This window comes from Osmerus eperlanus, chromosome 3 (genome assembly GCF_963692335.1).
Source record: "Osmerus eperlanus chromosome 3, fOsmEpe2.1, whole genome shotgun sequence".
NCBI classification, from domain to species: domain Eukaryota; kingdom Metazoa; phylum Chordata; class Actinopteri; order Osmeriformes; family Osmeridae; genus Osmerus; species Osmerus eperlanus.
The window spans coordinates 8,225,733-8,239,137 of NC_085020.1; the positions used below are offsets into that span (position 1 = coordinate 8,225,733).

At 41.7% G+C, this 13,405-nt stretch overlaps 3 protein-coding genes across 6 annotated transcripts in view; 1 reads left to right on the forward strand and 2 right to left on the reverse strand.

Moving 5' to 3' along the window:
- The window catches only part of myo1b (myosin IB), a 52,978-nt gene extending 45,043 nt beyond the window's left edge, over positions 1 to 7,935 (reverse strand). For 2 of the 4 annotated variants that reach the window (XM_062456979.1, XM_062456978.1), the window contains exons 1-2: positions 6,944 to 7,114; positions 1,379 to 1,522 (exon numbers count right to left, since the gene is read on the reverse strand). In XM_062456979.1, the coding sequence (XP_062312963.1) occupies positions 1,379 to 1,522; positions 6,944 to 6,991 (192 nt within the window). In that variant the 5' untranslated portion in view covers positions 6,992 to 7,114. Of the gene's footprint in view, positions 1 to 1,378; positions 1,523 to 6,943; positions 7,117 to 7,645 lie in introns of those variants that run through there. The other 2 variants (XM_062456977.1, XM_062456976.1) reach the window with 2 other exon arrangements.
- The window catches only part of LOC134017416 (eIF5-mimic protein 2-A-like), a 206,182-nt gene that overhangs the window by 53,073 nt on the left and 139,704 nt on the right, over positions 1 to 13,405 (reverse strand). The window lies entirely within an intron of this gene.
- pofut2 (protein O-fucosyltransferase 2) lies at positions 8,411 to 12,933 on the forward strand. The gene is made up of 9 exons (XM_062456980.1): positions 8,411 to 8,604; positions 8,889 to 9,139; positions 9,296 to 9,440; positions 9,633 to 9,743; positions 9,885 to 9,951; positions 10,951 to 11,076; positions 11,203 to 11,383; positions 11,758 to 11,881; positions 12,413 to 12,933. Exons 1-9 carry the CDS (start codon positions 8,414 to 8,416, stop codon positions 12,564 to 12,566), a joined length of 1,350 nt encoding a protein of 449 aa, XP_062312964.1. The 5' UTR covers positions 8,411 to 8,413; the 3' UTR covers positions 12,567 to 12,933.

The window sequence follows — 13,405 nt, forward strand, 5'->3', positions numbered from 1 at the left end:
ATCATAAGGCCCAGAACTGTTTCAAAGCTGTAGCATTTTATGTGTTGGATGAAAGTATGGAAGAAATGAGTAAATTACAAACTGGAGGGACCTCCTTGCTAGGTAATTACTAGCTGCAAAGGAAAAGAAAAACACTTCCTTGTCCCAACCATCACGATCCAGACAGTTTAGCCTCAAAGCACTACTATCAGATCCAGTTTACAATGATCTGTTAAAAGGAGATTCAGACAACAGTTAATGTGAAGCCTCCATTGACATGCATATTTTACCGATTCTGATTTGCTTATTTTACTAAGGCAAATTACATCAGCGGGATTTTCCATATGTAATCTGATATAGGATTCCCAGTAGAACTAATTTATGGAAACTGGTGTCATATGACACACTAAGGAGCAGAATATATAGGGGAACAAAGCTAACCAAGCTCATGAGGGCCTCACACCATAACAATAAGGCAAAAGGGCTTGCATGGTGCAGCCACCGTAATGTGGCTGTTCAGAAGTTGGATCGATGCCGACCCAAAAATTATCATTACAGACATAGATCAGCCCTATGGCCTACGCCATTGCAACCATAGGAACTAGGCTGTTTCTCCATTGTGCTGATGCTATAGAGATAAATAGTTAGTCCGACTTCAATTCATTGTATTTGTGTTTCTTGGTCCTACTTCTGTAGTAGGTGGGCCACCACAACACACCACGTTCTGAATAAACAGTCTGTGACAGAGAAATTTGAGGGCATCAGACATCAAAACAACATGCTTTGACCCACAGGAAGTCAACTGAACTCCATTAAAATATCAAGAGTCCCAGAGAACCAATCACATACAAGTGTGGTGACATCATTCCCTGGGCTCTGGGCCTGTCCTAGTCAGCAATGAGGAGCCAGAGAGCCATAATCATAGAAGCTGACGTCTAAAGAAGCCTAGCCACAGAGCGGAGGAACAAGCAGTCAGGAGAGCCACCAGAGCTTATAGCCTAGAGCCAAAGCCCTGATCCAGGCTCTCTGTTCAGCCACCCTCTCCCTCTCTCTGGAGAGAAGCATCCAGCCCGCCACAGTCCAGCCCACCGCCTTCTCCTCGCCCTCCAGCTCAGAAAGTTCTGCTTCATTTAAGACATCATCCACATTCCTCAATGACGTGATTTATCGATCGTCTGAGCTTTGTGGTTACTAGATATAGTGCCTCTGTTTTTAAGGCCAGGACAAAAATAAATGAGTTAAGGGACAAAAAGGGTTTGGACAAGGGAAGTGCAGCCATCGGCGTACTTCAGAAGGGTATTGGGTGTAAACATGGGGATAGGCACCCATAAATATACTGAACTGAAAGAGACAAACAAATACATTCAACGGTGGCCACAGTAACAGCAGAGGGACTTACGTAGATCTCATTGTGGTCAAAGCGGTTCCTCAGGTTCTCAATGAAGGATTCTTCGCTAAGGGGCTCCAGCAGGACCATGTCGCCCACCCCTATCATGTTATCGAGAAGTGACGTCTTTACCTCCATCTTGGAATGAGTCCTCCCCTGGTAAAAGAGAACAAACAAACATATTAGGCCACATTAGACACTAAGCTTTGAGGGAAGGGAACCAGATGACCAGTTCATTCTGTTCTGGTCAGTGCAGGCAAGTTTTCATAGCATGTAAGTGCTGTGTGGAGGCAGGAGTACATTAAGCCTGATGGCCAAGAGTTCTGAACACCCAATAACAAACAGTTCTAAACATAGCCAGCACAAATAAACTCTAGGGGGAAATGTTTGTACAGCAGAAGTTTGGGCTGCTTCGCAGTGAAATAGTGATTGGCCCTTGCCTGTTCAAATATCGTTTTGAACACCATGGACTTGAGAGATTCCGTTGTGAATTATGTAATGGAAGAATCTCACACTCAACCTTCAGTTGTCGACATGGATTTGGGCCTGCTCTGCTTTTTGTCAACTATTACCTAAAAAAGTGACAAGGATTTGAATGAAACCTACGCTAAGGAAACAAATAACCCCAACCACCTTTGCTAGCTGCTTGTGCATCGGGGTGGATATTTGGAAGAAAAAAAGAAAGAAGGAAAAAGAGATCTATACCAGAATAGAGGAGACAATTACACTGCTGGGGGTTGCATTTTACCCCCACCCCTGTTCCCCATCTCCTGTGGCCGATAATCCCAGAGCGCACTGGAGATAAAGAGAGGCCTAGGGCACATTCAAGGCCTTGATACAGGGCTTTGCTGTACCCCAAAGCCTGTGTCTGCTGTTGTAACAGAGGGGCCGGGGCTGAGGCTATGCGTTCATACCCCATTGTTCATGGTCCTCCCTGAACAACCAGCATCCTTTAGATCAGCAGTAATAAACACTGCCAAAGAGCCACTGCGTGCATCTTATATAGAAATAAAGCCCAGCTAACATCGCTCTACAGATCACATTTGACACTAGCCACAAGCTACACTATTCGACATGGTCAAGCAAACCAGCCCTATTTAAGATGTATTCTGACAACACAAGGGCTAGGCATGCTGTATTTGAAGTCTGTATTTAGCCATTTGAGAGGTCAAATAGCATGGACCTAGATGCTGCAAGTTAATGTGAGGGATTACACGATTGGATCAGCAGGGAGCCTGCTTTCTGAAGGGATAGGCGAAGGGGGATGGGGCCATGGGCAGGAGGGTGTTTAGACCAGGGGTTCTAGCTGGGGGATGGGCACTGTCATTGATACGACTGGCCCAGACAGTCCACAGCTGGGCTGTTACAAGGTGCTGGGCAGCGCATGGAGTCCTTGTTATTGTAATCCCAGATTACCACTGCATGCAGATGAGTCACTTCATCTTAATATAGAGCAACATGGCTTCAGTTGACTAAAACAAAACTGAACTCTTGAACATTGAAGAAAACATCTGCTACCCAGTTGAACCTACTAGTATGACATTGTAAATATAAATCTCTTATTCCATCTTCATGATGTTATTATTAGCCTAGATCATTGCTACAAAAAGTCAAACTAAATTCTGCAGCTATGACAGTTTATGACAAAAAGGCTAGTTTGGCTTTGCTAGACTCTCAGTAATCAGCTTGCGTACTTTCCAGCACATGTTTTTACAAGGCCTAGTTGGCCCAGATATGCAGTATCATCTCCAAGATGGAAGCCTGGAATGTTGAGGCGATGAAAAGCTCAATTCATTGTGATGGACCTCTATAAATAATTCTGCAAAGGTGCCGACAGAAGAGGTTCCAACATTTAGCAAAGAAAAGCTCCACTTGCTCCAAAAAATGCAATGCCCCATGGAGGGGAAACAAAGTTTAATTTGCCTCAGTGCATAGCAACAGCGTGGGTCCTGTCAGAAATGGGACCTGAGTCTTCCTCCTGACTTTTGTTTCCCTGAAGGGGTACAGTGTTATATGAACCCATAAAGAGCTCTGGCTCTTGGTTATTCACGAGCTAAATGTTCCAAACCCACTCAGCCCACCCCTTCTCTCTCAACCATTCAGCATTAAGGGGAAGGGGGAAAAAGAAAAAAAGGGGGGGAAAGGCAATTTAAGTCAATGTGTCACCTTTTGAAGGTCCACCGAAGCTGGGTAGATTATAACAGAAGCAGATAGACCAACCTCACTGTCCAGGTGGAGCCTCTCAGGGTAATTGGAAAAAAAGGAAGGGGGGGAATTAATAAATGTAAAGCAGGAGGATAACCAACAAAGATCACACAACCCGTTATACCAGGCAGGGGCTTATAGACTGTCTCCAGCTGCAGGGGGAAATAGATTAGCATAAACCAAATAAACCACACCTGTGCATAGTTGTATTAGGCTACAGCAGCAGATCGATTAAAAAAGCCTGCCAACCCCAACAACCCAGGATAACTGAAGCGACAAGGGACCAGTCAGCCGAACATTGGCTGTCGAGTTAGCGCTGAAGGAGAGATGTGGATAGCTCCAGAAGTTTCCGACACTCTGCATAGCCAGAGCTTTGAGGGCTGGAGATCCTGAAGAACCAGCCATTGAATACACTTTGGGAGGAACACGCTCATCCAGATTGTTAGGATCTTAATCTTGACCATCCGACAGGGTGATACAGTGTAATTGTTCTTCCTCCCCCTCTAGGGAGAAGTGGTTCTGCGTCTGGTTGGACAGCTCCCCAGCTGGTAGCCTAGTACCCCAGATTCAGAGTGTGGTGCCAGCAGTGCCAGGCCGGCAGCAGTGATGTAACCACATTAAAGAGAGTGCCTCTCCGCCTGCCTGTCATATCGAATCCAGCTCAGGAGGGAGGAGCTGACAACGATGGATGAACTGCATGTAGGATTAACATGACATGGAAACTGGCATCAGGGAAGAGAGAGCGAGTGTTCAAAAAGTCACCAAAATATGACCAAAAAGCCATTGTACAGAATTGTATTGTTCCAAACTGGTGAAATGAAATATCGTACATGTCTATTCTTACCAGTAATCCAGGGCAAATTCTCAAAATGTGTATAGGTCTACAGCTCTTTATTGACTAGATTTTGTTTAACCCTTGTGTTATCTTCGGGTCATTCTGACCCATCAGTCATTGTGACCCACCTTCGTATTGCGACAGATTTACCGCATACAAAGACAAAGTGAAGCATATTATTTTAACCGTTGGGCTGTCTCAGACCCCCCACATTGCAAAGGTTAAAAGAAAATTATTTTAATTTGTTTTTGTATTGGGTAAAATTGGGTAAACACAACGATGATTCGTTATGAACCTTTGGGTCATGTGACCCGAAGGCAGCACGAGGGTTAAGTAGGCTTGATGTCATTCGTGCATTAGTAAATCCTTGCTTAGTTGCCATACTCAGTCATAATGAATTACAAGGCAATTCAATACATGAGTATACAAAAGTTTAAAATATGCAATCCTAATCCCAATGACTAACATACACATTTTAGAAACTGTCCAACAAATGAAACATTTAACCATGAGAAGAGTCTACATTACAGACGAACCGGGACTTGCACACAGAGTTTACACACCATGTCACCTTGCCTGTGGAGCTGTAGCTGGTTCTCCTCCAGGGTTTGACATTGCCCCAGATTTCCAGCCAGAGCAGCACAAATAATATATAATTTAAGTTTTTTGGACTGGGGCCATTTGTGATTTTCCACTTGGATTTGAAGTGTGAAAAAGACCCCCCTCCCCCTCCCCCATAAAATCTTGGGAACACACCTCTTTTGCACCAAACGGACCATGACATCCCCAACATCTCACCAACTAGTCTCGAAAAGCAACTTGGTGAGGAAAACAAACTACTGCGGCTGCAGTAAAGCATTCAGGTTTGGGTTCAAAAGAGCAATTTGACAAAAAGCCTATACTATTGTTTGTGAACTATGGATCTCAAACAGCATAAGCATGGATATAATACTAATATAATTGGTATCCTATAAGGACCTAGAGTCCTTGACAGGATCATGACATTGCCTGTCTTAAACACAATTATATTAGTGTAGATCCAAAAAAGAACTTTAATTGACAGAAAATCCCAAGAGATGGGCCAGTGAGGTTGCACATTGCTGAGTAACATCACAGCTTGTTGGCAATACGAGAGATTAAAGCTCTTAAAGAGGCAGCAACATGGAGCTGTGCATGGTAATCTAGCATGCAGGGAAACAGTAGAGGGATGGTTCAATGGCACTCGGAGGTGGAGCTGAACAGCCATGCCTCAGTGAGCTTGCCATATATATTAATGTTGCTTTCGCACCAAATCCTGGGCCTCAGTCACACTGCAGATGTTTTCATATGAAACAGATGGATATCACAATGGCGCATCTGTTTACTGAAGTGTTTTCCCTCCCAGAAGAACCCCTGTATAACCTTTGACAAGAGAAAGATCACATACAGCAGGCACATTCTCCCTACTGTACTGCACATGTAGCAAGCTCTAAAATACTGAGATGTTGTAATCCAGTCTGACTATGAACCCAGGTATTCAGGAACTCCAATCATGATCAGGAGTTATGCTATCTAAACTACACCTATTAAAAAACATGTTGAAAGCTTGAACATTCTGATGGCCAAGATGACAAATTGCATGACAAAGAGCAGAGGTCTGATATAATAAACCAACAGAACTTTAGATAACAAAGAGTCAAAGGTGCAAATTATCATTGACTAACAAACACCATGTTGATAGATATGGACTCTAAATAAATATCAACCACTATTCAGAAGAGTTATGGAGTAGGCTGCGTGAAGACTGAAGACTACTTCCTAATAGCGTCATGGTCAGCTACTCAGCCAAAGCTCAAAAGGAAAGGGGCTTTACGAGGACATTGCCGTCAACCATAGTCTTCGAAAACACTAAGGAGCATTCTGGTTTTGCTAATATTTCCCCTCACATTCTTTGAGAGAGGATTTGTAACAAAAAAAAAAACTGGACTAGGGCCTTATACATTTGAATTATGAATCTAATCGAATCAATAGATGGTGTTTAGTTGTCACTGGACCCATTGCCCACTGGCAGTCAACTACATCGGGGTCACAAGCGAGGACGGACAGAACCATGTTTAGGCTCAAAAACAACAACATCAAGGCCTTGGGTTGCAGATGGCTTTTGCAACCAAAGGATGGAATGTCAATATGATCCAAAAACATGTACAGGTAGCCTAACACAATACATCTGAGACTTTACACTGAGCTGCATTTCAACCCTCAATGTAATCTCCTTGTCACAGAGAACAAAAGTTGCACCTGATTCAGTAGTAAGCGTGACTTCATTGTGTAAACCTAACCCTCATAAAACCTTTTTAGATCCTTGTCTGTTGACAAGGAACATTTTCCATGTTCCCAATGTCAATGTCAAACTGAGTGCCTGTCTTGGGTCCTGAGAGGTGATCCTATGGGCAGGAGAAGTCATTACAACGGGACAAATTAAATAAAATACATATTTTGAAAAGTTTGCACCAAGCCAACTGGACTGCATGCATGTAGCTGATCTTCCCATTGCTTACAACTTCTGGATGTCTGTCCCACTTCATAGCATTTTGTGTTGGTAACATAGGCCTACTCACTCAAAAGTGCTTGATAAATGAAAGAAAAAAAGGTATTCTGGAATCAATTATTAAACAAGACTAAGTAGGTTCACTATCTGTTACAGTATTTCTGTTCTTCGTAAGAAATAGACTCATCTATCGATCAGAAAACATGTAAACAATTTTGCTTCTGCTATGTTTTGCTGCTCTTTTCTCATTTAGGCTGCCTTAAATGCTGTTAGAGCATGTCAATTATGTGTATTGTGCTCCACCGGTCACTTCGCAGATGTTCGCAATCAACGACTTGGACATAGCCTACTTAATGAACTTTGTAAATTCGCCCTAGATTTAGATGAGGACGATATAGTAAAATAAAAGCGTAGCTTACCCCCACCCCACACACTTATCTTAAATGTCCTCAATTAGTTGGGCTACGAATTACTGTGAAACAGTTGAATGACAGCTACGCTATAAAGTAACAAAGACAAACGACTGGACTGCACGCCAAAACCTGAACAATGAAGAGCAGGATGAGTTGAGCGGACTATGGTTTCTGAAACTAACAAAGTATGTCCACAAAGTGATTTCAAATCAAACTAACTATACAGTAACACTGACAAAGACTGAACAACCTCACAATTAACCTGAACGCGTTACATGTAGTCTGAGCCTTGTACTTACCTTTGGCTTTTTTTTTTTGCAGTAATGTGGCCTTTGCCAACTCCACGTTGAAAGATATTGCAGCCAAGTGTCCCGGGATGGCCCTTTAGATGAAAATCTACTTGAATTCAAACTCTTCCCCGTTTTTTGTTATATAAATCCGCGGTGAATGAGCCTGGACGCGTCTTCTCATCCGCGGCTCTCTGGAGTTTGAATGAAACAGTGGTGGACACCAACTAGTGTGTGCACAGAGGCAGGGAGTGGCTGAACTAGCGTAACAATGTGCTCGTCGCGTCCCACATGTAGACAACACAGTGCACCCGCTGGGCGAGATGGGTTACTTGCAAGTTTTCCAAGTGGCATGACTGATCGTTTAGCGACGAGCAAGTGGTGGAACAATCGCTCCATCTTGTGTGGATTTGGGGGAATGGCAGCAAACGAACTGGTTTCAAAGTGCTGCAGAAATTATTATCCACCTATGCAGTTATAGGCAGTAATCATCATTTAATATTAGCTCTAGCCTATATTGAATTCTGAAAATGTATTTATATTTATGTATTCGATTATGAGTACATTTATTGTCTTTGTAACATTTTAAATATTTTTAGTGGTGAGAAAATATCTATTCCCTGAACAGCTCAATAATAAAATAAATAACTATTTAGTGATCAAATAGTGACAAAATAAGGTGCCAACCCAGAGCCATCCATTTCAATGGCTCTGTGCCAACCGTGCAGTTGCTATGCAACCACACAAGCGGAATCTTTCCGGATGTACGTAGCCAGAAAAATGGCGGACATCAGAGGCACAAGAGGAGTGCAAGCGCCAGTGTTATGGAATGTTTCTTTGCATTCTGTAATGACATTGTGCATTTTTATTCTCACAATAAGAACAGTGTTGGCTGAATTTAAAAACGAAGATGTGTTCCGTGCAGGGAACTCGGTCACGTTATCGACCGCAGCAGCAGCACGAGATCTACGGTATGTTGATTGCTCATATGACTGCAACTAGAAAAGCGTGCTCCACAATCTAACCTAAATGTTTTCCTGACTGTTTACTTATTTTCCGCCTCTAAGCTATATATGATATGGGATATATTGGCATGTGCTGCCTATTTATGATGTCTATTGATTGGAGTCGACAAGCTACTAGGTAGTATGATACTGTATTTGTTTTGTATGAGAAGCCATGGGTAGTAAGTTTATACAACTAGCTACTGACACATTCACCTTCTTGAGTTCATAGTCTGTAACCCAACCAACAGGTACCTGCTATATGATGTGAATCCCCCAGAAGGCTTTAACCTCCGCCGGGATGTGTATATCCGCATGGCGTCCCTCGTAAAAACACTGGGAAGGCAGGGGGACTGGGTGCTGGTGCTACCTCCCTGGGGTCGCCTCTACCACTGGCAAAGCCCCGACATCCACCAGGTCCGCATCCCCTGGGGCGAGTTCTTCAGCGTCACAAGCCTGCAGGCCAACGTGCCTGTCATAGAGTATGAGGAGTTCATTGCTGGTGAGGCACCCATCGTGGCACTGCTGGTCTTAAACATTTTAATCTATTCACCAGTGTTACTTACATTTCCCTCAGCATTAACTGTGACTAAAATTGTGCAGTATGATCCACAGTGTCCATGTCTCTATGTTAATGATCTCTCTGTTTCTGCTCTAGAGTCTGGAGGCCCATTTATTGATCAAGTCCTTGTGCTGCAGAACTATGCTGAAGGCTGGACAGATGGAAAGTGGGAGGAGAAAGTGGATGAGCGGCCATGCATTGATCGTTTAATGTACTCGAAAGACAAGCAGGGCTATTACAGGTACAGTTTTGTGCTGTTAAGACCTGTCGAGGCATATAGCTGCTGTGGATACACACAAGTATGTTTATAAATTATGAAGCGATAGCCAGATACGATTATCTGGCTATGCATTACTACCATTAGCATGCTTTGTTCCACTATTCAAAGAATGATCTTAAACCCAGTTCTTTCATCATATTCCTTCTCCCTTAGAGGATGGTACTGGGGATATGAAGAAACACGAGGTCTGAATGTCACCTGTTTGTCAGCTCAGGGCCATGCATCTATTCTGGCCCCACTCCTCCATGACAACTTCACAGCAATGTGAGTGGTACTCTGGGGGTGGGTCTTCAGAGGTCAACTTTACTTGCTAGCCAGATATTTTTTAAACCTCAAATCAATCAATGTTTTACTTAGTTTCATACTTCTATGAACGCTGAACATCGGTCTTTCTAATCAATGCAGGTCAGTTATGCTGGATAGAGCAGAGACTGTTCTGCATGACCACTATGCTGGAAAGGATTACTGGGATGCAAGTATAATTATTTATTCATCTACTATACAGTCGTGGCCAAAAGTATTGGGAGTGACAAAGTTCACGTTGTGAATCAACACCACAACAACTGGTTGTTGTGGTGTTGTAACTGTACATGATCTATGTCTCTTTCACACACAAAAAATAAAGATGGAAGATACAGACACAAATCTCAAATAAAACTTCAGCTTCATATTCTTCAAAATATGATTCAGCGATTTCTTTTTACAGTGGCCCATGTAATTGTAGATGGAATTATGATGTAGGTGATGGTGATCAATTTGTGAAGCAGATACACAGGCAGTTTTCGAAATCCATGAAATTGTACCTGACTGGATGATCTGATATAAAATATGGGTTCATATTTTGCAATAAAGGGCCGTTCTGAGATGAAGAAGACTTGTATCAAGTCCCAGACAAGTAATGTATTTTTTTTACATCTAAATGTAATTTTAGATCTGATACACTTCATTGTTTTATAGTATTTGTATTTACACAGTAGAGTGTTGCTCAGGCCGCATATTTCTGTCTGATTCAGAGAGAGTTGTAACCGAGCCTGAACTGAATCCAACAGGCATTGTTTTTTATGTCAGAGCTCAACACGGTTAATTTAAGCTGAATACATTTGTTGTGTTACCCTTTGATGCAATTGTTGTCATGGTTACAGCTTGCTTGGTAACAATATATTTTCACAAAAAATAGGTTGAATCACCATCCCACATTTCTTCATTTTTATCCAAACCTGGCCTGACACGCTGCATTCCAACTGGTCTTGTCAGCCAACCTGGCCTGACACAGTGGAATAAAATATATGATAGTGAATTCCTGAATATTCTCCAAACCTTAGCTGTACTATAAGTATGACAAATTTAAATTATCCTGTATATTCCAAATTAATTTGGTCAAAATACATTTTCAAAGTGAATAATTAAGACTTAAGCAACCATGGCCGAAAAAGCGTTGATGGAATGTGCGTCTTGTCTTTGATTTTTTCAGACTCGCCGGAGCATGGTTTTTGCAAAACACCTGAGACTAATAGGGGATGAATTTAGAGCAAAGTACTTGAATTCAACTGATCAAACAGACCAAACTGTGTATAATGAGGACTGGACTCGAATGATGGTAAGTGAACACATCCTGATATAATTCTTGAACCTGTATAAAAGCCATTCTTGCATGCACACATAGTTTTCTAATGGTCGGCAATTAGCAGGTTTAAGACTAGTTTAGTCTGTTTTTCTTTCCCAGGCTAAGATGGGTTCTGCTAGAGGTGGGCCATACCTTGGGGTGCACCTCCGCAGGAAGGACTTCATCTGGGGTCACAGAGAGGATGTGCCCAGTCTCAAAGGAGCTGTCAAGAATATTAATATCTTGATGAAGAAGCACAAACTTGAAAGAGTCTTTGTTGCCACGGACGCAGATGAGGAAGGTAAATGTGTTCAATATGATTCAAGGGACCACACACGCTTGCCCATTTGCTTTGAATCTTATCAAGGTATAAGAATAGGCAAGCTGGGGCAAATCACTCTATTAACTGTTTTGAAATAATTTGATTCTCAAGAAATAAGAGATAATTCTATGATTTGATGAAGATATAGTTAACCTTTTAATAAACAGAACATTGAAGGACAATATACTGTAGCCACAGACAGGATCACTTAGTTGTACATATTTTGCATGTTGAATGGTTTGTCACTTTCCCACGTTCAACTTCTTATTGGTATCTCTGCTCCACACATGCAGATGCAGTTCTATGTATATGTGTGACGTCTTGGCTGATTCGTCTTTCTGCTTGTGTGTCAGAGCTGGAAGAGCTGACGAGGATGCTGCCAGAGATGGTGCGATTTGAGCCTACCTGGGAGGACCTGGAGCTGCTTAAGGACGGAGGAGTGGCCATCATCGACCAATGGATCTGTGCACATGCCAGGTATGGACAACCATAGATATATATCTATGTGGACAACACCTTGTAAAACATGTTTAATTAGTGTCACACCCATTTATACAATTGGAGTACTGTCATTCAAACCATGCATTAACCCACAGTTAAACTTGGAACTTTGCGTTAAACACTGATGTGTATACACTGCTATCTAGAGGTGGGATATCGTCACTTTGCCATAACATAATCGAAATGCATTGTGAGCGATGTAGTTTATGGTCAATGCACGCTGTAAAGCAGCGTAGACTTATTTCAATACACCATCTGTGCCCCGGTCCTTGAGTTTGACACATGTGGCCTAGTAGATATGATGTGTAAAAGTGTGAGCCAATCTCTGTGGTAGATTAAGGTGGAAAGAATTCAAACTGGAAAATGTAGTTATTGGGATGTGATCCCGAGGTGTTGCATAAGTGCACCAGTACATTCCTACGCTGTTTTAGAATGATTCTTCCCTTTGTTATGCACACTTTTCCTTATTCCTTGATCTCCAGAATTTCCTTTTTTTTCAACTTGCAGGTTTTTCATCGGAACTTCTGTATCCACCTTCTCCTTCCGTATCCATGAGGAGAGAGAGATTCTGGGCTTTGACCCTAAAACCACCTACAACCGCTTTTGTGGGGACAATGAGACACACTGTGAACAGCCCACACACTGGAAGATAGTATATTGATGGAAAATGTGACCCATGACATGTCTTTGTTTGAAAGTGCCAAAACCTGTATTCAAATTGACATTTTGATATGTTTCAGAAAGTTTTTTATTGCAGTTATCGAATATTTTGGGATCATTTTAATTGTTTTAAAATGTTTTGTGAAATCAGGCATACATTGACTAGTATTAAGGCTTACCTCGAGAAGGGAAGACTAGGTGTAAATCAGACTCAGATTTTAAAGTTCAAACTTGGACATCCATTTCCATATTTTATTGTGTTGCATGCGTTATCTATTTTCTCTTCAAATTGAATAGTGTCATTCACTTAAAGATTATTTACAGTCTGTAAAGAAAGGGTTGCAAACTGTCATAAAGGGATTATTATATGTATGTTTACACAATGTCCTTTACACCTAACCACACTTACACTACTCAGGTGTGGCTCTCTCTTACAAAAACAATTATATAGTATTGAACAATCTGCTAGATCGATCCAGTATTTTGTTCTTCTTCATGTTGATTAGATGTGATTATAATTAATTGTCTATCTAAACATTTATATATTTTTGGTAAACATTTAATTTCAATGGATGTTGAAAACTTTGTGTAAGTGTGTTTCAATAGAGGTTATTCATTATCATTCCAACATGGATTCACAATTGTGTGGTGTCCCTGAGAGTGTGCTCAACAGACTTATTTTTATATGACTAAATAACATAACTTATTTGCAATTTGTTAGAAACACGTTGAATAGGTACACTAATTAAGTGATATTTTTAAATGTATATGATGTTACAGCTTTCCCACCACAATACTTGAATTGATGTCTGAGGGCACTCTGAAAACATAAAACACAAG

Excerpts from the sequence above, each read along its gene's own strand:
- pofut2 (XM_062456980.1), top strand. The coding sequence starts at position 8,414 with ATGGCGGACATCAGAGGCACAAGAGGAGTGCAAGCGCCAGTGTTATGG. Across the intron at positions 9,952-10,950 it reads CTGGAAAGGATTACTGGGAT|ACTCGCCGGAGCATGGTTTT; the intron begins GCAAGTATAATT and ends TGATTTTTTCAG. Across the intron at positions 11,882-12,412 it reads TGGATCTGTGCACATGCCAG|GTTTTTCATCGGAACTTCTG; the intron begins GTATGGACAACC and ends TTCAACTTGCAG.